This window comes from Solea senegalensis, linkage group LG11, assembly GCF_019176455.1.
Source record: "Solea senegalensis isolate Sse05_10M linkage group LG11, IFAPA_SoseM_1, whole genome shotgun sequence".
NCBI lineage: Eukaryota > Metazoa > Chordata > Actinopteri > Pleuronectiformes > Soleidae > Solea > Solea senegalensis.
The window spans coordinates 4,771,954-4,796,078 of record NC_058031.1 but is presented as its reverse complement, the minus strand read 5'-3'; the positions used below and the strand labels follow the sequence as shown (position 1 = coordinate 4,796,078).

Sequence of the window (24,125 nt, the reverse complement as noted above, 5' to 3'; positions counted from 1 at the left end):
GAGCCTTGGAGACACACAGGCTGGCTGCTCACTTTATCCACAGGATGATCGAACCACTTTTACATTTCTTGCCGTGGAAAATCAATGCTGGAGTCGACAGGAGACTGAATTTTATCCGAGCGAGGCCGGGTGTACAGTCACAATTTCCTCCCCTCCTGTTGTATAAGGGTGATGGATAAAGAGGTCATGAGTCTCGCCGCTGTATCCTGTGTGTGTGATAGTTCAGGAATGACAAACATTTAACCACTTTATCCACCTCATAACATCAGCGGGCAGAGTGTGACAGCAGGACGAAGCCAGGAAGTTCCAGATAAGAGCCGCTATCAGTCAAGTGAAAGACGAAGCAAATATAATACTGGAGGTCAGGAGGGGGAAAACAGCAGTAGCAGCAGAATTAATATTTAATATTTTTGAAGCAATATTTTGTTATAGCTTTATGGCCTTAGCCACACGTGAGCTCCAGCAGGAAGATTGATCCCCAAGACATCAATATAGTCAATACATGGTCTTGGTTTGTGTATTAATAGGACTGATATGAACAAATATGGATCCTTCATATAGATCCTATTCTGAGCACTAACAGCAGACTCACACACTCATGTGGTGGCGTGTTTGCTTTAGCAGTGTTAATTCTCTTAAAATGTTAATTTTGCTTTCTGATAAGATGAAGTGGCAGAAACTGAAAGGACAGAGGTGTCACAGCTGAAACTGACTGAGGAGGAGCAAAAAATCGCTGTCTGACGTGTAATTAAGAAACACAAAATGATGAATAATGTTGACACAACATGGCAGAGAGCTCATGTCACACATGTATTTCCAAAACAGACATTTTCTTCATGGTTATTTTCAAAACAAAAGTTCCTCTTTAGAAAGAAAGTAAAAGAAAAACTCTGAGGTACTTTCTTATGAACTATTAATAACCTTTTAATGTAACTTTAATGTAATATGTACTGACGTGTTTCAGCCTTAGCCCTGTGTTTGTGTTAATTGTTCATGTTATGTTTGTTTTAAACAGTATAACATGGCCATGCCACTATAACAATAGTCCTTGGAGTTTTCTTTGACTTTTTATCTACATGTTCCCCATTTAAAGACCTCTTATGTGGTCTAATATGAACCCCAATATGAGTCTAAGATTAAAAGATCTAAAATTACTGGGACAAACTTGAAAAAGGCAACAAAAAAGATAGTTACAGCCAGAGTTGTGGACATAAAAAAGAGACTTTTCAGTTACTTTCTCTCAGAATCCCCATCTGCTCATAAACTAAACTGAAACTTACCCAAAATTTCTAGCGTTTGACTTTTGCATGTGATATAGAATTTAACAGAGAAGAGTAGAAAGTTTATTATTCGTGGCTAATTTAAATATACTGTATTCAGTAGTCAAGTGAGAACATATATAATGGGTAACATATAATTACCGACACAAGAAGACAGCACATACATTTCTCCTTGTATTAAGATTAGAATTTCACAGATTGTTACAAGTCAGTTAACTTTATCTTGTCCTTTTTTGTTACTTTTAATGTTATATTTGTTTTGACTGTGAAGCTGTTATAATCATCTTATTGGAGGCCACGCTGTCTTGAGGGACTGAACAAAAAAAAATTGTTGTGCCAAAATTGGAACGTATGCAAATTTGAAATGATTTGGCCTCTGTCAGACAGACAGTGATAGCATCTGTATCTGAACCCACAGTGTCCATGGCATGGGAACAAGTATATTTATCATTCTTTATGAAGACAAAATAGACTTTTTTTTCCACAGAGAGCCTTGACTTTGATTTAATTACCTAAATAATTGTTTGGCCTACTTCGATAAAAGCTCCTGAATCTAAGAAACACAATCTGGTGTCATTTGACGTGAGAGAAAAGATACAGAATTAAAACTAAAATGAAGTTGAGAGATAAAAAGACAAGCGTATCTGACATACAGTAATGTTACCATTTACACGATTTGTGTTTGTCGTGTTTTTAGCACAGAAAACAATACTCTAAAAAATGAACTTCAGACTTGTTTATTTAAATAAAGACTCAGAGATGAAAATAGCGTATCACAATAACAATTACAGAATTCAGTCAATAATTTAAGCCGTAACTGGCAACTTGACACATGTAGTTTTGCTTCAGTAACATTCGTTCCAGAGGGGAAAATTCCTTTTAAAACAGTTTTAACAGAAAGGATATGTACAACAGAAAAAAATACAGAGTATATGCAGGTTTTTCTTTTTTTTAAAAAAAGGCATTCAATTAAATATCTCAAATAGGAGACGTCTTTAGAAGACAATTATAACAATGCAATATTAAGTCATAAATCCCATCTTGTGGATGCTTTAAGCAACAGTTTTTCTTCTTAGTTATTTCCGTGTGTGTGTGTCTTATCGGAAGACGTAAACTACTGAGACACGTCATTGTTATGATAGTGGTCAACTGTGCCGATAATTGTGACGCAAACGCTTGTAATCGCAGCAGTGGAGGAAGATCATCGACTCAGAATGGACAAAAGTGGCAATCAGGGTGTGATGTCATCCATGAGAATCTGAATTTGAAGCCTCCAGATTCAGGACGTAGCCGCGACCATGTTCACATTTTTTCTCAAACGGGAGCTCACAGATGTCACCAGGTGACTATTGGATGTGTCCACTCACATGTAACGCACATTATTGTCTATTTTCCTTTAAATGTGAGCATAATACACAAATTTGACACCACGTTCTATCGGTTCTTTTGAACCTGAAACTAGCAATTGAGACCATTAACTCCTCTGAAAAATGGAGTTCTTTTTTGCAACCAGTGGAGATGTCCCCTCTTGAAACCAGCAAACTCTGTCCATTTGTATATATACCATAAGGAGAGTGAAGGAGGAGAATTAAAAACTAAATAAATAAATTCGATTGCTTACCCGATCACATTAGTTGTATTTTCAGGATACACCTCACATTGTATGTATTTCTATTATAAGTGAGTTAAATGTCTGAGAATCATCTGCACACACCCTAAGATAATAAATGTCAAAATTTAGAGTGTTTATGATGGCAGGACAAATGGAATAAGAACTGCAGAGACATGAGCTAAGACGGAATGCTACTGCTCCCAACAACCCATATTTCTTTAAAGCCAGTGTTGAGTTATTTAAGTGTCTGCTGCTCCCTGAAATGTCCAGCCGTCACCTTCGCTGTGGCTTCTGTCTGATGCTACAAATAAAAGGCGAGGCGCCCTCTCGGAGAGCCATCCCTCCCCTTTCTCCGGGAGACAGGAGTCCATGCTCGCGCTGTTGCTAGGTAACGCATTAATTCCAGTGTGCTGTACATCCAGAGAAGTCCGGGGCTTCTCGGTGCAGACCTACAAATCACAGACTCCTCTATTAACTGAGCTGTCAACAGCGGCTAATGCCTGAAGACTCGAGTGACTAGAAGAACAACATCAACAGCTAACGGAACCGTCACAGGGAAGCAAGTGTAGAAACATCCGAGACAAAAGCGGATTTAAAAGTAGAAAATCTTTAGTAGTTTGCAGGGAAAATGAAAATGATATATTATTAAAACCTCAAAAGAAAGAAAATAATAAATCTCTCCACCTGGAGCTGACCTATGAATCGATTCAAAAACCCTGCAACATCAGGCCACCATCTCAGGAGACATTTAGTGTTGATGCACGTGTGGCGGGAATTCAATTTAAAGCCTTTCTGAGTAGGTTGTAATACCCAGGATGGTGTGACCTTCAAATCATTGAAAAATGCCATCAAAAATATAAACTACTACATTTTATCACAAGAATAAGAACTGTAAAACATGAAGCCTTTCTATTATCTATGTATTGCATTTTTCTTTTCCACTGGCATAAAACACAACCCTTTGTGATTTGCTAATGGCTTTGTTTCAAATTGCCATTTCAATTAGACAATGATGGATTTGCTCAGCCTTGGTTGTTAGAGGGAAGAAAAAGAGAAAATCTGAGAAGATAGATGCTGTGGCCTTAAGTGAGAAGCGGAAAGAAGAAGAAGAAGAATATCACAATTTCTGTAGTCCAGATGATCATGTGAACATTCTCTCTTTCTCTGTCAGCTTTTAGTCACATGTTTGCTTCAGTCTGCATTGTTTGGTACAACAACCTTCTCCAAAACTTTGGGAGCTAATGGAAACCAATGCAGATATTAACAATGGAAGCATGGGTGTCTTAAATATAATTATCAAATAATTAAGATTTAAAAGTTGTACTGTGTTCACTATAGACATGTAACTACAATAAAAAGTCCCAACTTACTCCTCAATAAATATCCATGAAGCAACAGATATAAATAAATCCATCTTGTTTAGCTCGTATTCAAAGAAATCTTTGTTTTATCTTTTTTAAAAAAAGAAAGAATATTTAATGTTTTTGTTGGAACACGTATGGAACTCCACTAAAATCAAGCCATATTGATATATGAAGACTGAAAGGAGAATGAAAGGTCTAATCTGATAGAACATGTTCAGTCTTTACATGTCTCAGATTCTGTTTGTTTTCATCCACGCTGCGGCGTTTCGTGGCTCATGCGAGTGCTGAGTCACATCGCGCTCCTTCGGCAGCTCGTCCTCCCACCACCTTTCTACAAGTGAAGACTCTTGCTTGCCAAATCCCTCCCTTCTTTCTCCTCGTTCCTCCACCGTCAGCTTTAATTCCGGAACAAAACACTGTGAGGGGGTCAAGTGGGGGGAATCATTTCCTGAGGGACCACTGTTTAAAATGTGTACATACGGCTTCCTGCCCTGTCAGACTTTACATTTTGTCTCATCACTCAGCCCGTATTGTGATCTTAAGGAGGCATTTAAATCAAAAGATGGTGGGGGAAAGGGGCGCCACTATCAAGATTATCAAGTGGGTCTCATCAGGGTAATGCAGTGTTTACAACCCCTTGGAAACGAGGAGGTACTGGCCTTATTTAAGCTGACTGATCACATCAGCCTCTGAGAGGAGAAAACAGGACCTTTACTGTAAGTGCCTGTCACACACTCGCTTTGCAAAGAATTAAACTTAAACTTCTCAGAACAACAAAAAAGTATCACTGTCACTGTGACGACTGCTGGTGACGGTCCAAAAAGTTCAGATTCAGAGTAGAGACAGATGCGTGACATGGTCGAGGGAGTTTGGGCTGCAATGGAGAGGGAGAGAGAAAGAAAGAGGAAGGAATCCACGTATTTGCTCTCTCTCTCCCTGCATCTGTGCCCCGAAACCAGCTCCAACAGCACTCAACAGTCTGCTCGTCCTCCACCGTGATCCCAACAGTATTTACATGATGGCGCAGCTCTTGGACTTGTCCTTGCTGAAGGTGGAGGAGAGCAGCTCCGTCTTGCTGGGCAGGTGGAGGAGTCTCTTGGAGAGGCGGCGGACGGGGCTGGGCTTGTTGGCAGGCTGCAGCTTGTTCATGCAGGCCAGCGCCGCCGTACGGAAAACGCTGTGGATGCTCTTCTCCGATGTGAACGCCGAGCACTCCAGGTACGCCTCGGCTCCGAGCTGTTTGGCCATGGACAAACCCTAGGAGGGAAAAAATATACGCAGGTAAAAGTGAATAACGAGTTACAGTAGAGTGATGGTGCCGTGTGTAACATTTAAGAGGGTTTGTTGCAGTGGTGGTTGCTGGAAACAGGGGAAACGAACAACTAGAGCAAGAAAATGTGATAATTATGTAAAACTGAAATGCTATAATAGTGTTTAAGGAAATAACACACAACGACCAGGTATTTGTCTGCAGACTTCCCTCGCAAAATCCACACAGGACTTAGGCAGAAAAGACTCCGCTGTTGTGTATGTTTCTGCAGGGCTGTCGATCAAAAACTGGCTCCGCCTTTCACACAGTTCCTCCAATCATCATACAGAAGCACAGCGTCCATGCCCCGCTCCCACTGCTCCGTTGACTCCGAGAGAAGATGAGCTTCCGTGGAAGTGACGTTTTTTTCCCCGCATTTGTCCAATCACTGTCGAGCTAACCGCAGTGAAATCCTGTGCCATCCCATAGAGAACAGTTAAAGCTGAGCTTCAAGTGGTTTTTATGCGGAGGCTGCTACGGGAATACGGAAATCACGTAAGACTTGATGGACAGCTGATTCTGAAAGAACTAGCCACACCTACCCATAAGTATGTTTGCATAAGTAAATAATTGATCTGAAATATGTACTGTAGGCAAAGGGCTCTGAGTTACAGATACAGGTACAGGGTTCCTCAACAGCCTGAAGGAACAAATGTTTCCTATTTTGAGGGTGAATCCCAGTGTGTATGGAGGAGTTTTCCATGCAAAAGGTTACTTGGACACTAAATTGACCGTAGGTGTGAGTGTGAGAGTGGATGGTCGTTTGTCTTCATGTGGTCCTGAGACGGCGACCTGTCCAGTGTGTGACTCGCCTTTTGCTCTATGTCAGCTGGGACCCGTGATGAATGAATGAATGAATGAATGAATGAACTATCTACAGTCCCATTAGGTGTCACTAATTCTTACACACAAGCAAGAGAAATCTAAAATGCAGTAGTAAAAAAAACAAACCTGTTCATGGGAGACGGGACTCTGTTTTTGATTGGACAGCTCCATGCGTGTGCATACGTCCGTGCGCAGGTCCGTCTTACAGCCTATCAGCAGGATCCGTGTGCTGGGGCAGAAGTCCTGGATCTCAGCTTTCCACTTTACCCCCCAGAAAATAAATAAATAAAGAGAAGTGTCATCAGACTGTCAAAGGAATATATAAACTGCAGAGTCAAGATGAGGGAGCACACTAGGGCTGCAATTTGCAAAATGTGTGTCAAATGACCATTTTAGATTAAATACTGTCCTGACCTGTACACATCATATTCTACAGACTGAAGAACAGATCTTTGTTTCTCACAGATCAGCACAAATGTCACACAGGAATCATTTTAAATATATTATTCAAATTAATATTACAATTCCCTCTCATATTGCGAAATCATATCACAATCGATATTTCAGTCAAAGTGATCACAATAAGATATTTAATCAAAATCATTCAGCCCTAATGCACACATAACTACCTAAAGCGTAAGTGTATATTAAAGTTTTATTAAACTTTTTGTGAATAATAGACTGATCAAGGTGGAGATGTTCCAAAATGGCCTTTTAACAACATAAGCTGGCCAAGAGTCAAAGAAAGAAAAACAACCGATAGTTGGCACTACCTGCTTATTTGGATTGATTCTTACAGTAATGTAGCTGAATACACAAAACAGCTTCTGTCATTAACCTAAATGTGTATTGATTCTGTTTGGCAGCATCACTATAACAGATACAAATCAGAATTTATTTACTGCAGCTTTATAGGAAACTGAGGAGGTGACGACATCCTCCTTATACAAAAACAACACAACTGTTGTCTTTAACCTGTATTTAAGACAAGAGAAAGTGTACAAAAGTGACCCTGAAACACAAACATGGACACATAAAAGTGGCATTGAGAAAATACACAGTTAATACAGTGTTGTCGTCCTCGTACCTTCTTCAGGGCACCGTCAACCGTGTCAGGTCGGCTGATGTCGAAGCACAAGAGCACTGCGTCAGAGTCGCTGTAACACAGGGGCCTCACGTTGTTGTAGTATGGCGACCCTGACAGGAGAGAACACAGTCATTGAAGTTTCATTTTTATATTAAGGAACATGATTTTTCATTCTCTCCGCTATTTCCCTGTAACAAAGAGAAACATCACAGCACACAGGAGTTGTCAATCCACTGCTGCCTCCAAATGTGTTATGTTGAGACTTCAGTGTTCGAAAATGTCAACTTATCAAACGAGAAACAGTAGTCCAGTGCATCTCTTGTCTTCACAAGCTAAAAACACACTTTTTTTCTATGGACTTTGGTGCAGGAGAGCGAGCGCTTTACAAACTAAAGTTTCCAGCTGTCTGACAGCGAGATGAACTCTAAATGGTCAAAATCTGTATGGGTCTCTGTCTGGTGGCCTGTCAATATTGATAAAATGTCATACAACCACACTTCAAAAAATCCAAACTATACCTTTCATATCACAAAGTCAGAAATAATTTAAATGTGAACAATGAAGAACTGAAATGACATCTCTACCAGTTCTGTGTCTGGTTTATTAACCAGTGGTAAGTATTAATCTTGCCCTCTATGGACGGTCTCAATCACAGTCTACTTTCATTGTTGTCACATTAATGTGACACCGCAGTAATGAGAATGTGAGTAAAAGGGTGCGAAGGAAGTTTCCGAAAACAGTACATTTATCCAGAGTGTGGAGCTTTTTCTGGCTCTCTCTCCGGAAGCTTCCTGTGCTATAAACAGACGTGGAGGATGTCCGCTCTCTATTGTCTTCACTCTGCCACCTTATCACTCCTCATACCACAACGCTAACAATTCATTTCCTACACCGTGTCCCAACGGGCCAAATGCAGACCAGAACCACTTCTTGCAAATAAAAGACAATATAATGATACCAAGAATAGATACTTCTAATATGTTTCAAATGGAATTATATCCAGTCTATGAAGTAGGACAACGTGTACGACTAGAATCTATCAGTAACATTTCTCTGAAGCGAATCAAAGCAGCCGTCACCTCTGCTGTGATCTAAGGTCTCTGAGACACACACATTTTATATTATTTTAAGCTTTTATTATTTTAAGATCAATCGTGAGGACATTAGGTGAATCCACAAATTCATTCATTCACAAATGAACCAAATGATTGGGTACTAGACGGAGATCAGAGCATAAGTGGACAGGGTTAAGTACAGATTTTACCACCTGGCATTAAAATACGTACGTACTTAAATACCCACCAAAATCATGTCTGTTCCTAAGAATAAAATTATGTTTTTAATGATCCTGACTACACGGAGCAGTCTTTAAACATGTCTTTAAACATGTGATATTGTGACATGTGACATTCCTTTGTTTCTCCTGTGGTTGCTGGTCGAAATAGTACAACAGTACAAATACTACAGTACTGTCGTCGACTACGCGATGTGCTTTGAACCCTGTGTCGATGCCGTCTGCGAAAAGGCACTTATGGCGCTTTTCCACCGCCTCGGCACGGCTCGACTCTGTAACCCTAACCCTTACCATATAGTACCTCCTCAGTGTGGGCGGAGTCATCACTGCACGACTGCATGAAACTGCCGTAAACTTTTTTTTACATACGACAAACACCAACTAGTGACTAGACAGGTTCTGTCTGTCGCTGAACTGAAATACAGCGGCTCCTCTGTTAAATGTTGACATTTCAGACATTTCCATGCTAAAAGTTGTTTGAGCTACAGTTCGGCATTGTTCAGTTTGATTCTTGTGTCGGACGTCTTGCTCACGCCTCTTCCTGTGACGGCTGTGACCAATCAGTGGCCGGCAGTATCATAATATCAGCTCATCTCGCTTGGAACCTTGCCAGAACAGGTACTAAATAAGTTACCAGTTACCAGGTACTATTGCTAATGGAAAAGCAAAATAACCGCGCTGTACAGAGGCAAGGCGAGTCGTGTCGGGACCATGTCGTGGAAAAGCAGCAATAATAACATCAGTGAGTGCATTTTTTATCGTAAACTTCGCAGTCCACTTTTTTGAAAACGTTTTACTCTTGTTTTATGAACTCTGTTCTTACTTTCCTCTTTTATTTACTGGCACAGGTCACTTTCTTTAGCTTGTAGGGCATCATGAAATGTGTGCAGCAGAATCACTAGAATAGCACTGAACGACCTCCAAGAACTAAATCAGGTCAGGTGCTGGTCGACCTGAATCATCCTCAGAGGGAACACTTTATGTTGTTGCCATCGGTGCAGAGCAAACGGCTTTAAATCATTGTTTATTCCTGCAGTAATCAGCCGTCTGAATGGATCTTCAATGTTTATTCTACTCTTGTATTTAACATTTGTTTCCTGTGATGTGGTTCTAATTATGTTCATATTTTTTGGAGGGATAATAAAGAAACCTCGATGATCACTGTTCATTTTATGATCTTGTGATTTCTACTATTAAACTTAATAATAAAGCAGGAGAGTGAAAAAAGATAGATTCATTAGTGTGTCCATGACCTGAATGCTTACTGCATGTGTGTGTGTGTGCGTGCACGCGTGTGTGTTGCAAATGTAAATAGGGCTTATGTAATGTTTCCTCAGAAAGGAGCGACTGTCCATAAAGTTTGTACTCCGTGGGAGATAAACACACAAACCTACATTTGTTCAGTTACATAATACATTGTTTTTTTAAAGGCAGCAAACACCATAAGGCACAAAGAAGGTTGTGTAGATGTTTTCTACGTCTCCCTCACTTGTGCCTTCTGTTCACAGCAACTGTACAACACACACATACACAGAGAGACACACACACACACACACACACACACTTGCCCACACTCTTACAGACTTCCACCCCCTGCATGGACGAGGCTTCCCCCTCTCTCCTGTGAAACAACCCCTCTGGAGGCCAACTGGCACGGCTCCACTTCCTCTGAGCACAATGCCTCAACCAGAACTGTTATGAAAGAAATGTATACTGCAGTGCACGGCTTCTCCTCTTTCTCCTATTTACATGATTTTTGTATGTACTGTATGTCTACATCAGGTCATGATGTCAGCGGCCCGCTGTAATTTGAGATTATTTTTGCCAGTTACATGTTTGGAAAATTGTACGTCAAGATGACAAGTTAACATTTTTAAACCATGAATAGTTTCTGCTCTTGAAAGTGTTTATGATGATGAGGCTGCCTTGGGAAATGTGTCTGATGTGGAAAGTCCCAAATTATTCAGTGGGGTTTTGTTTAAACTTTTGCTTTAAAAGTGAAAGTGAGACTGGAGACATGTGGGTTATAGGAACGAATGAGGGGACTGAGAGGAAACAGCCTCCTGAGGCTCGAGCAAACTATAATATGGATACATTTTTATCAGCTAATTAAAAGGCTAGAACATCCTGACTGAATTACACTAATATCAATGGAAATTCAACAATAATGTAATAAAAGATTCATTCTTTAAATAAAACAGAGCAGATTAATATTCTAATACGGTTTGTGTGTGTGTATATACTGAATTAGAATGCAAATGAATATGATAGCTCTTTCAATTTGAAGGTTGTGGGTTTGATTCCCAGCTCCACTAGTCTACATGCATTGGGCAAGACACTTAACCCACGTTGCTCCTGTGAATGGGTGAAAACTGTAGTGTAAAGTAGCTTTGCATGATCACCAAGACTATAAAAGCACGATATAAATACAGACCATTTAACGTAGACCAATCAGCAATGATGAACGCATATATGGTGTGAAGGTGCAAGAACTTATGCTTTGTTTTTATTTCTAATTCTAATTTTCATCTGGTTTAGCCTCTAACAATAACAACCTTTTAAACCCTGCATCACCTGGAGTCACCGGGAAACAACCACTTGGTGCTACACGTACCACAGTTTGAGAAACATGGGTTTATTACAGCCATGTTTTGCTGCAAAGATGAATAGAAAACATTGCCGTGTTGCACCAGAAACGGCACATCGCTGATAAAAACAGACACAGACACGTAGAAAGAATTAGCATCTTTGCACCCTTATGATCCTGCTGATGCCAATCAGAGCCCAAGCCAATAAAAACCAGAGTGCATTCCAGAGTCATTTGACCAGAGATTGAATGCTGTTAAAGCACATTCACACTGGTTTAAACTGGCAAAAACCTGTTTAAACCTGGGATTTAAGCAGAGTTTCAATCAACGAGAGCAGCAGGAACATTGAGATATTATTGAAATTAAGTCTGAATGAGAATTTTTGAGTATTTCTGGTAATTGTTTTCATTTTGGCTCATTTATTCATTCCAATGACTCCATGTGCAAAATGATACAATGGTTAACAAATCTTTTGCACTTTTGCACTAATTCATTTATACATTTTACCTCAGTACCGTCATGCCATAAGTCACCACGGTTTAGTTCTTTTTTTGTTATATTTTGGGTGTTAGAGACTGCAGTTGTGTTCCAACTTCATGTCCTAATGTGTGTTGGAATGACAATAAAGAAATCTTGAATGTATTTCAGTCACAACTGCCCTAAATTAACAGCATTGGTAATTATCAAAAAAAAAAAATTCTGTAATGGTTAATACATCAGTATGGAGAAGCTCTTTCACCTAAAATTATCATTTTAAAGCTAAAATACAATTATTACTGTTATCCATTCATTTTTACATGAAAAACAGGATCAAATAGTAGAGCACATTATTATTTCTTGTTATTTGCCAAATAAAGAACGTTCCATTTTGAAAGATTTCTCTTGCAGCTAGCTGGTCTAATACATTTACATTATTCACTGTATACAGTTGTTTGTTGTCTGTGATTAATCCCCCGGCAGGGTCTCTCTGCAGATTTCACACCAGTTAAAAAGGTGCTTTAAATGCACCAAAACAGGACTGACAGATAGCGACGTCTGTGTAAACAGTGACACTGCCGCTAAAACAATGGTGGACGGAGGGGGGGCGGTGGGCTTCTCTCGAGACTGACTGTGGTGTTGGGAGGGTAAACAAGTTCCACAAATTAACCTTTGAATGCAGCACTGAAACCGACTCCTTCAATCTCTGCTCAAACCCAAACACCTTGATCATGGCAGATAGGGCGGCTTTTTAAACGGACTGTGAGGTAAACACTCATTTTATTCAAGTGTGAGTGAGTAAAAAAAAAACAAGAAGAAGAAGAGCACAAAGCCTCACCTGATGTGTCCCAGAGGCTGAGCTCCACTCGCTGCTCCTCCAGCTCCAGACAGGCTGTGTAGTTCTCAAACACAGTGGGGACGTACGTCTATACATGAGGGACATAAGGAGCACATTCAGCTTGATTTTATACGTTGCTTATTATATGTAACGTGTATTTACTGAATCTGACTAACAGCAGGAGTGGCATGAAATGGAGATTTTCTTCCTGGTAGCTTTTTAAAGAGACTCACCAATGAACCAAACCAATCAATTCACAAGCTTTAAAAGAGCTTACACATCCTGTAAAATATCACTCCTAGAAATGTAACTAAGGATTATTGTCATCATCGATTAATCTGTCGATTATTTTCATGATTAATTAAGAACTTTTTTGTCAGAAAATCCTGAAACATGTGTATCAAAGTTCACCAAACCTGGAAATGATCAGGTAATGATTCAGTTTTCATGATTTTTCTTTGTCTTATGGAGCAAAATAGCAAAAATATTCTCACATATAAGAAGCTGAAAAATCTGCAAACCAATAAACAAAATAGTGGACTATTTCACTATTAATTTAGTAACTGATTAATAATCGAATAATCGTTAGAGCCGCCCTACAATTCATATTATATTTTATTTCACACTAGTCAAACAATCTTGACTTCACTGCAGTACACAAAAAACAGTACAGTGCACAGAAATGCATTGAGAGTTAATATATACAAAATAATATGTGATGTATTAATGTGTATCAATAGGAGATCAAACTTGATATAAAAACATATGTGGTGCAGGAAAAACAATTTAAAAGCTCCTTGTGTTGTTTCAGGCATATTCAGTTTTCCTGCCTTTCTGAATAAATGAAGTGATGCTACAATAATAAGTGCAGACAGCAAATAAATGAATGAATAAATAAATGTGGAGATGAATCCTCTCATACCTCAGGATAGCAGTCCTTGGCCAGCACTTGTAACATGGCAGTTTTCCCGCATTGGACATCACCGACCAGCACCAGTTTACACCTCGCTACAAAAGGCTGGGGGAGTCTTCTTTCTTTCATGCTGCAGATTAATGTGGAAAATCAACAGAAACACAGTGGTGGGAGTGATGGAGTGAAGTCCTCTGTTCTCTGCTGGTGTTTCCTCGGCTGATCGGCCAGTCAGTGAGTCTGAGAGATACAGGGAGAGAGAAGGAGAGAAGGAGAGAGAGAGGGAGGAGAGCAGAGGGGAGGAGAGCCTCAGCTGAACTTTATATTAGCACAGCAACCAATGAGTGAGGAGGAGCAGGAGGAGGAGGAGGAGGAGGGCAGAGCTGCAGGGCTGTAGCCAGGTTTTCACTGACACCAATGCACCACCTAAACTAACCTGACACTGCCGTATGGAAGAAGATTAGGGACACGTGTGAATGTTTTTGGAAACTAAACTTGAAAAAAAACAAAGCAAGAAAGTCAGAATTGTGAGGAAAAAAAAGTCAGAATTGTGTCTTTGATTTCAGAATCATGAGTAAAAAGTCCGAATTGTGAGGAAAAAAGTCAGAATTGTGTCTTTGATTTCAGAATCATGAGTAAAAAGTCCGAATTGTGAGGAAAAAAGTCAGAATTGTGTCTTTGATTTTTAGAATTATGAGTAAAAAGTCCAATGTGAGGAAAAATAGTCAGAATTGTGTCTTTGATTTCAGAATCATGAGTAAAAGTCAATTGTGAGGAAAAAAGTCAGAATTGTGTCTTTGATTTTAGAATTATAAAAGTCCGAATTGTGAGGAAAAAGAGTCAGAATTGTGTCTTTGATTTCAGAATCATGAGTAAAAGTCGGTGTGAGGAAAAAGTCAGAATTGTGTCTTTGATTTCAGAATCATGAGTAAAAAGTCCGAATTGTGAGGAAAAAAGTCAGAATTGTGTCTTTGATTTTAGAATTATGAGTAAAAAGTCCGAATTGTGAGGAAAAAAGAGTCCGAATTGTGTCTTTGATTTCAGAGTTATGAGTAAAAAGTCCGAATTGTGAAGAAAAAAGAGTCAAAAAAGAATTCAGAAACATTGAGGAAGTCTGACAATTCAGAGGAACAATCTGAATTCTGAGGGGAAAAAAAGTCAAAATTAAATTTCTTTTGAAAAAAGTCAGAATTGTGAGAGAAAAAAAGTCAGATTTCTGATTCAAAATTGAAAAAAAACGGAATTGAGAAAAACTATGATTTTCTCTATGGAGGAGACTTTAACAAACCTTTACTTTCCACTCAGAAAAAGTTGTCCATTAAGGTAAGATAAGGTGTCAAACATATTCTTGATATATGAGTTTTTCTTATGTTTTGTCAGACTTGTTATCAGTGAGAGGGCGTCAGGCTGTTTCCTGGTCATGGTTCGTTTACTTAGTGAAGTCACTGTTGACTGTGTGTCAAACTGAACTATAACTTTCAACTACTCTGGGTAAACACGGAGAACATGATCTGGACTTTTACTGTCACACAGAGGACTCATCATGGGAAGTCCTGAAGTGTCTTTGACTGCGGGCCGAAATATTACCGTGTTTACACTTGATACAGGAACAAGAACGTCATTTCTCTGTGAAAGTGTATTTTGAATATTTTGAAGACAGATAGATATAGATAGATAGATAGATAGATAGATAGATAGATAGATAGATAGATAGATAGATAGATAGATAGATAGATAGATAGATAGATAGATAGATAGATAGATAGATAGATAGATAGATAGATAGATAGATAGATAGATAGATAGATAGAGATTATTTTTTCTACATGTAACCCATGAGTGAGCTAACATATGCTCATACAAGTGTAGCGCGGCCCTGCCAGCCCCCAAACACATGACAGATGGCTTCATCAATCAGAGGTACAACAGAATTCATGAGTGTCAGCCATTCGAGGAGTAAGCGGAGCGTGGCGTGTTGTGCTGAACATAAATGATGGCATTAATGTAAAGTGTGGAAAATCTGTACGGGGGACATGATTTGCACCTGCTGCCTTGTGCAGAGATGTAAAACTATACGCTGTCCGCCTCACAGTGCTGCTTCATTGGAATTCCTGCCGTGTTGCCTCCACACGCACACATACACGATATATAAACACTCACCTACAGTACCTCCGCTTAATGCCTCGCGCTCCATTTCTCCCACTGATTTTGGGAGACACTGAGCTACAGACGGTTGAAGACTCAGTGTGTCACAATTAATCCCTCACCAACACCTCAACTGTGGAGAAATCCTTGTCTTTCCTTTTGTTTCTTTTAATGAGGGAGTACGACAGCCATCTGACAGGTCATGGTGGGAAAATCCCAGGTTTAAACCAGGGATGGGAATCAGTGTCGGTCAGTATCTGGATCAGTCCAATATTGGTCAAAATCCCATACAATCAGAAAAATCCTTATGTCACATGCTTTACTATGCACTGGCTGTAAAAATGTAAATACAAATCAGCAAAAGCATTTTAGCTGAGTCATGTTTGGGCTGTTTATATCTTCACAGTTACACAGTTGGAGATTGGTGTCTTTCGTGTCGCATTGTTAACAGCTTCATAGTTCAAGTGGTCGAAAATGACTGTATCGGACTAATTTTGGTATCAATAGATACTCCAGTTTGTGATATCGGTATTGGACACAAAAAATTGAGAAATGATTAGTCCAATTTAGCGTCCGCTGGTTCAGGGTTCACACTGATTTTCTGTCATACATCCCAAACTTATATAAACTGAATAGAATACATTTGTTTCCTTCCAGTTAAGTTTGTTTCCATTTCACATAGAGTTAAGATTAAGTAAAAAAAGGAATGGTTCTTTTTCTTTTCAAAACAAATAAAGTACAAAAGAATGTACAGTTACCACGCTGAATATACATGCAAGCATGGGCACCTGACAACTGTCTGACCTACATTTATCACACTCAGGGTTGTTTACCCTTGCCCCACTGACACTGTGTGTGTGTATGTGTGTGTGTGTGTGTGTGTGTTCCAGGTACTACTGCTGTTGTGGGAACCTAAATCTGTTTACACAGTCACTTTATGGGGACTTTTTCTTCCTTCCATGGACAAACAACAATTTCCCGTAACGTAAAACTATTCACTTTTAAGTGCAGACATGTTGCATGAGTAGGATTCTCCAGGATATGACTGTTAGTCAAAGTAATGTCCTCTGAAGTCTCGGAAACAGTTGTGAACAGATGTGGAAAAATGTTTCTGATGTCTGCTGGAAATATCAAGTATAGGAGTACTGCTTCACTTTATGAGTTGTTGTACATCATGTGCATTAATATGCACTGAAATTATTAACATACAAAGGGACTGATGGTTGAGGGACAGAGAGAGAGAGAGAGAGAGAGAGAGAAAGGGAGAGAGAGAGAGAGAGAAGGAGAGATGCATTAATCCCAAATCCAATAATCATTTCTGAGAAAGGACCCCCACCCCAAAAAAAAGAAAAAGAAAAGGAAAACCCATCACAACCACTATGCCTTGAAGCAAGGTAATTTACATAATTCAAGTATGATGTGGTTGAAAGCTCTTGCATTATGTAGATCAGGGTGTGAATCAAGAGTATTCTCATAAACACAAGTGCAATCATGGAAGGTGGGAAATGTGTTTGTAATACCTGTCTGTTAATTGTGTTTGAACACTGTCACAGTTCACTGAAGCTGCAAAAAACAAAGAAACTATAGTCCATTATTAAAGTATTTAATATACAAACCACCTCTCTCAGTATATACAGCTTTAGAAAAATAAAATGGTCTTGTTGTAAATGTCAAGATCATGGTACATACTGTATATGAATGTCAATCATGGATAAGTCATGATTTGATACAGAGTAAATAAAATACAGAGCTGATCATATGTAGTGGGCAATAATGTACAGAATACCGTGCAGAGAGTGAGTGTTGTATTATATTATATTTCAGGAGGACCATAAGTGACAAGGGCTCTCAACACTGCACAGCTCTCAGCCTTCAGTCTGAACAGCACTTCAGTGAGACTGGGTTTTAGGCTGTATGAAATTACAGTAATGCAAATGCTGTTCCTACACATTTCACATACCTCCTCAGACAGAAAAATATAAAATAAAGGAATGAATCACAAAAATCTACCTCTTAAAAATAAACAAAAAAGCCATGTGTCATCTTGATGTCACAGCATTTCACTGTGAACCTGAATATTTCTTGGTCTTACAACAGCCTGAAGAGAACAGACATGGGCACGTGTCTACAGGTTCCATTTATCTACAATTCCAAGATATGGAACTCAGTGATGAACCCCCTGCCTCTCAGTGTGCTGCCCTCTGTCTGTGTAAAAAAAGAATTACAGAAAGAGCCTTTTAATCAGCATGGTGATTCCAACAACGGAATAAATTCAAAACACTTCTCTTAGGTATCTTTTGCAGGGATGTTGCCAGTTCTTGGTGGATAAAATATTTAAATTTGTTTTCCCAACATAAAATGTACTTGCATTATGTACTGCATTTTATTGTTGTAGATATTTGTGAAACAAATATCCTAGTGTGATTGCATACTTGTATTTTATTATAAATTATTATAAATTATTTATGATCTATTTTTTAAATTCATATTTCTCTTCTAATATGGGTGAACCAATAACTTCAGTGGAGTTTGAGAGAAAAAATATGGCAATATCTACATGATATTTTAAGGTTGTTATGATGTAAAACCCAACATATCACATGCAAATTCAGGGTTCATCTTTTATAAATTAGTCGTCAATGTTCATTTTATTCATTTATGCATTTGTTAACACTGTCACGTGACGAGGAGACGTGTTCTCTCTTTCGCCGTTCCCGGCTAGATTTATTTAACTCTTTGCAGCCACAGCACATGTCTCTCACACACTGCTCTTCACTTCCGGCGCTGAACAAACGTAAACACACTGGATGGGGCGTGCTCATTTTTGTGATTTTGTATTGCTGTAACTGGCTGATTAACGATGAATGAACCTTGCAGCCGAGTCAACAACTACATGTCCCGTGATCCTTTGCGCGCCTCGGTGACGCCTCCGCCGTCGTAGGACAAATATTACAAGGTCTAGTTTAGTGACGCCTCGAGTAAAGAAAAAACGTTTCTCTAACCTAATGTGTACTCACTCACGGTGTGTATGTGTCTTTAAACGATAGGTTAGTTGTTTTAGTTTTACTATCAGGACGAGATAAGTACAATATTAATTTAAGAAAAATATACGAGGAAGTTGCTCGTTCCGGTGACGTCATTGTCCGAACCTTGAATCACCGAGTGTGTCCGCTCCTTACGAGTTTTTCCCGCGCGCTGTGCAACAACACTAAGAACCTGAAGCAGTGCTAGCAAACACTCTGAAACGACTTTAGTCCCGGTACCGGATAATTTACTGCGAGGTTATGCCATCTTCAGATTATGACTCGGCGTGTCTGCCGGATTTACTGCCTCTCTACTACCGGCGGTTGTTTCCCTTCTCTCAGTATTACCGCTGGTTGAACTACGGAGGAGGTGAGTGTCACTATCACAGGACAGAGGACATAAAACGTGTTAGAAAGTTAAATGTTCGAAAGCTGAAGATTTTCAAGTTAACTTACTTATTCAACTGTGGTTGTCCTGTTTACCTGTTGACAATCATTTTACCGCTTTTTAGGTACACCTAAAACTAATGCACTCTGCAGTAGATTACGTAGGATTCACAGTGTTTGTTGTCATGTGTACAGTAAGAAAACATGTTTCTTTGTGCTATGAAATTCTTTCTTTGCTGTCCACACGAATGTCCAACTAACAAGCCAAAAGAAATAGATAAATATTAAGAATAATAAGTTAAAAAAAGAACACACAATAGAATACAATAACATCTGGTAATAACAGTAATATGGAAATATAATAGTGAAATGTACTGTGCAGATAAAAACAGTAACTGCATATTGGCAAAAAATGTGCAACTTGACAGGTGAATAATTACAATACGGGTCAGGTACAGTTTCATGAGATAGTGAGATAAGGTGTCCATGATTATGAGTTTGGTTGAATCAAATCCTCTTTTAAAATAGTTTCATCAATACTTGACATTATACCATCAGGTGAGGATTTATTGCAGGTATGTAGACTCATATTTACTTTTTTTCCCCCCCATATTCACAGTGCAGAAGAACTACTTTCAGAATCGGGAGTTCTCCTTCACGCTCAAAGATGACATATATGTGCGCTATCAGTCTTTCAGCACGCAGAGTGAGCTGGAGAAGGAAATGCAGAAGATGAACCCGTACAAGATTGATATTGGAGCAGTATACACTCACAGGGTAAGAGTCCATGTTCCTGTAGTTTACACTCCTACAGTACATTAAGCTGTGTCACTGCATGGAGATGTTTCTGACTGTCTGACGCCCACAGCCGAGTCAACACAACACGGTGAAGTCGGGAAGCTTCCAGGCGCTGGAGAAGGAGCTGGTGTTTGATATTGATATGACAGATTATGATGATGTCAGAAGCTGTTGCAGGTAAATTGATCATATGGATTATTTCTGCTAATGGTTGAATGAGTGGCTGTATTTGTTTAACATTTTAACGAGGTACAAACTCAAAATTTTAGTGCTGCAGACATTTGTTCCAAGTGCTGGCCCCTGATGACCATTGCTGTTCGTGTCCTGGATCGAGCTCTTCGAGGTTCGTTTGTCACCGGCTTTGTGTCAACTGTCTATTCGCTTTTTGGGCAAGGTTAGCATCAATCTATTTCTTTGTTTTGTGTGATGTTCCAGAGGACTTTGGGTTCCACCACCTACTGTGGGTTTATTCGGGCAGAAGAGGAGTGCATTGCTGGGTGTGTGATGAAGCTGCCAGGAAGCTCTCTGTTACCGCACGCTCTGCTGTTGCAGAATACTTGAGCCTGGTGAAGGTAACTGTATTGTTATTAGCTTCTATTACATCAGTGGGGCAGTTTGGTTTATAAGCAGCTGGTTCTCTGTCTTCATTGTGTTGGTTTGTGTTTACAGTTTGACCAATTAATCATGTGTGATTTATGTCAAAATGTATAGCTAGAGAATTTAGGAGGAGGACTGCATTTCTTTTTTTGTAAAGTATTATATCTGCACAGCCCTAGATTACTTTAAATTAAGGCTGTCAGCATTAAGGCATTAATCGTGAGTAATTAAGGGAAGGGCTATTGTGTTTCTTTTAACACAGTAATCGCATTTAGTGTCCCACCCACAGTACAACTTTGTGTAAAAGTTCTACTGAGAGACAGTGGCAATTAATTCTGCTGCTTCTGTGTCACAGAATCACTTTGCCTGCAATCAGAGATAATAGTAAATGACTAAGACACAGTCCGTATGATATAGAAAAGGCTCCAGCAAAGTACAAATGCAAGTACATTGACATTGCTGAAGCTGACTTTCTGCTACCTCAGGCTTACTGTATAGCTCATCTATTGATTTGGGATGATCATTTAAATCCAAAAGTCAAGTTTATAAAGTATATTTCCTTACATTCATTTGATTCCCAATCAAGTTACACTGGTTAAAGTTGCTTTAATTTGTTAAGATCGACTTAAAAACTATTTATTAATACATGTTAAACATGTGATTAATTGTGATTGGTACTTGCAATTCTGCTTTTAATTGCAATAAAAAAAATTATTGTTTGATAGCATACCTTTTTATGCATTTATGCAAGTACAATTTTTTTGTTTCAATGTCAGTCATAATTTTAACTGGGAAATCAATGTTTCTGAAACTGATAATGACGTCAAACTTGGGACTGATAAATAAGTAATTGTCTAAAAAGACATAAATGTCTCACATCAGTCGGTCTTTTGTGTTATATTGTGCATATATTAGGTAGAAATGTTAAAACTGGCTGCTTTTGATAGAGGATAAAGACAGTCAGTTTAGTTTTGGATGTAATGTACTTCATTGCTGATTTTCAGGGTGGGGACGAGATGGTGAAGAAAGTTGTGCTGACAGATCCTCTACATCCTTTTATCACGTAAGAATCTGGTCATTTTCTGTGTGAACCGTTTGCTTGTCTTATTTCACTGCTGAGGCTGTTTTCCGAGTTCAGTATTGCATCTTTAGCTGTTAATAATATATAGTATTAACAATCAACCTGGTGTAAACAGGTGAACTTAATGCTGTGAGATTGGATCCTGCATGACAGATGTTAATACCTAGTTTGAACAAGGACTAAGAGTCTGTGCCATCTTAACAGGGAGTCTCTGAAAGTTGTGGAGAAATACTTTCCACAGTATGCACTTCAGGATCAGGAGATACTGAGCCGCAAGGAATCCATCAACAAAGTCTTGGCACTTGTGCCTGAAGATATCCTTTTTGCCAGGTTCATATTTATTTAAAAGTCACATTCAGTACCAAAACAGCACTGACCTTGACTCGGGTCTAACATGTTAGAAATGAGTTGCTGCGAGACTTCCAAAATGAGAGGCATCCAGAGAAGCGTTGGGAACTGGTTAATGATCAAGCAAGTAGGAAACAGGTTAGTAATGACGGGTGTTTAAAGCTTTTCACAATAGTGTTTGTTTGTTTTGCACATTACAAAAAAGGCAGTGATACCATCCCTCTTCCCACAGTCCACTGCCAAGAAAGGACACTACTTTGAGAAAGAAATCATGCTTCAGTATTGTTATCCAAGGCTCGACGTAAATGTCAGTAAAGGTGTGAACCATTTGCTGAAGAGCCCCTTCAGTGTCCACCCCAAAACAGGTGAGTACAGATCCAAATAGATTCATGGAATCTGTCTCTGAACTGAGTCACACTGTGACTTTTCAAATGTGAACTCTGTCCAGGGCGGATTTCTGTTCCCATGGATCTCAAAGAGCTGGATTCTTTTGATCCTTCTGCTGTGCCCACAATCAGGTAAGTGATCATTTATCTCCTTGTGCTCAGTTGGGTGATGTGTTTTATGTTTTTAATGTTGTATCGTTTTTTTTTCTTCCTTTTTTTTGTAGCCTTATCTGTGAGGAGCTGGACCGGCCCAGAACAGGAGAGGAGGAGCTGGAGGACGTGAAGGAGAACGAGAAGGATGCGACAGAGAGACGAAAGATCAGAGGTGAAATTCTGATATATGGTTCCAGTCTCCTATCCTGTGATACATTTTATCTTATTTACACACATAGTAGTTAAATATTTGTCAAGAAACCTACTTGGTTTGGAGTGTAAGAGTATCCTTTAAGTGTAGTTCTCAGGGAATCAGATGATTAATCACATGATCAAGAACAGGAAATATCGATTAATTGGTTAGTGCTTGTGTTTTTTGTTTTTTTTAATAATTAAAGTGCTCTGATTTTTCACCTTGTTAAATGTGAATTCGTTTTACAAGTATTTGAGTAATCGGGAAAATATTTGACAGATTAATTTCTTATGTATAATCGTTAGTTGCAGCTCTCCTATAATTTAATGGCAGTTTAATGTGTTTTTATGAAATTGGAGACAAAAAGCAAACCCAGATTGAAAAGTTTAGAAAAAAAAGGTGTATTACCAAGTAATGGTAATAGTTCTTTATGATATAATATTGGTAAAACATAATCTGTGTCAGTTTTATTCTTGTTGTTAAATACAAAAAGAAGACAAATAAAATATTATAATATGAAAATAGTGAATTGAAAGGAATCAAATTGTAAGTTTTGAGTAGCTTTATATTAGTTATTCATTCTGCTTACACTATGTACACAACATGTCAAGACTCAAACAAAGTTATTTTTATTATTATTGTATATTTTAACTTTAAAATGTCACTTTCAGTTGTGAATATTTCAGCTTTCTTTTTTTACAGATTACAAAAGAACCAGTCTGGCAAAGTATGTGAAACTGTTTGATCGGTTTGTGGATGGACTTGCGTCTTCGTGGAAAGGAGAACTCCTCAGAAAGAGTGGTGAGTTGCAAATTAAATCAAGACAAATTTACTTTTTAGAATGTCGTGCTTTATTGTTTCATCAACTATCTTTTCTCCTTTTTTTGTCTTTTAGATCTAGAGAAAGAATTCTGAACTGGGTCAACAATCAGAAAGTAATATACTTCTGTGGTGGGATTGTTAGTTGCTCCCTGTTATTTACTGTCCCACTTTGGAAATCGTAAAATTGTATTATTGCCATTTTTCTGAGGAACAGTAAATTTCCACTTCCATTGTGTTTTTCTTATGCGCTTGATGTGGACTGTTTGTAATTCAAATGTTATATTTTCTACTTACATTTTGCTGTTGTACAGTTATTTCTAAAAATAAATTTGATGTTCCTGTGTTTTGTATTGTATTCAGTTAATGTTAATACAAATTTATTTTTATCCAAGATAATCATAATAAAGCCTCCTCACACCTATGAGTTATTTGCTATGAGTTGTAAACTTGGGCATTTTTCATTGATCCAGTTCCATGTAGAAAAATCCAAGTAAATCAAAACCACCGAGTAGCCACCTGAGAGTTCACACCACTTAATGGTCAGCTGTCCAAGACGACTCCAACAACGTAAATTTTGAAAGATTTACGAACAAAATAATCATCAAATC

At 38.7% G+C, this 24,125-nt stretch overlaps 2 protein-coding genes across 2 annotated transcripts; one reads left to right on the top strand and one right to left on the bottom strand.

The window, feature by feature from the left end:
* Positions 1 to 2,001: 2,001 nt before the first annotated feature.
* On the bottom strand, positions 2,002 to 13,862 carry rnd1a (Rho family GTPase 1a). Its single transcript, XM_044038017.1, has 5 exons — positions 13,597 to 13,862; positions 12,675 to 12,762; positions 7,478 to 7,587; positions 6,517 to 6,651; positions 2,002 to 5,513 (listed from the first exon to the last, which is right to left on the bottom strand). The coding sequence occupies exons 1-5, from the start codon at positions 13,714 to 13,716 to the stop codon at positions 5,268 to 5,270; spliced, it is 699 nt and encodes a 232-aa protein (XP_043893952.1). The 5' UTR covers positions 13,717 to 13,862; the 3' UTR covers positions 2,002 to 5,267.
* A 5,039-nt stretch (positions 13,863 to 18,901) lies between these two features.
* On the top strand, positions 18,902 to 23,860 carry prim1 (DNA primase subunit 1). Its single transcript, XM_044038009.1, has 13 exons — positions 18,902 to 19,122; positions 19,759 to 19,916; positions 20,008 to 20,114; positions 20,207 to 20,280; positions 20,373 to 20,509; positions 21,539 to 21,597; positions 21,820 to 21,929; positions 22,010 to 22,101; positions 22,196 to 22,328; positions 22,412 to 22,481; positions 22,574 to 22,674; positions 23,398 to 23,496; positions 23,591 to 23,860. Exons 1-13 carry the CDS (start codon positions 19,014 to 19,016, stop codon positions 23,608 to 23,610), a joined length of 1,269 nt encoding a protein of 422 aa, XP_043893944.1. The 5' UTR covers positions 18,902 to 19,013; the 3' UTR covers positions 23,611 to 23,860.
* Positions 23,861 to 24,125: the final 265 nt, after the last annotated feature.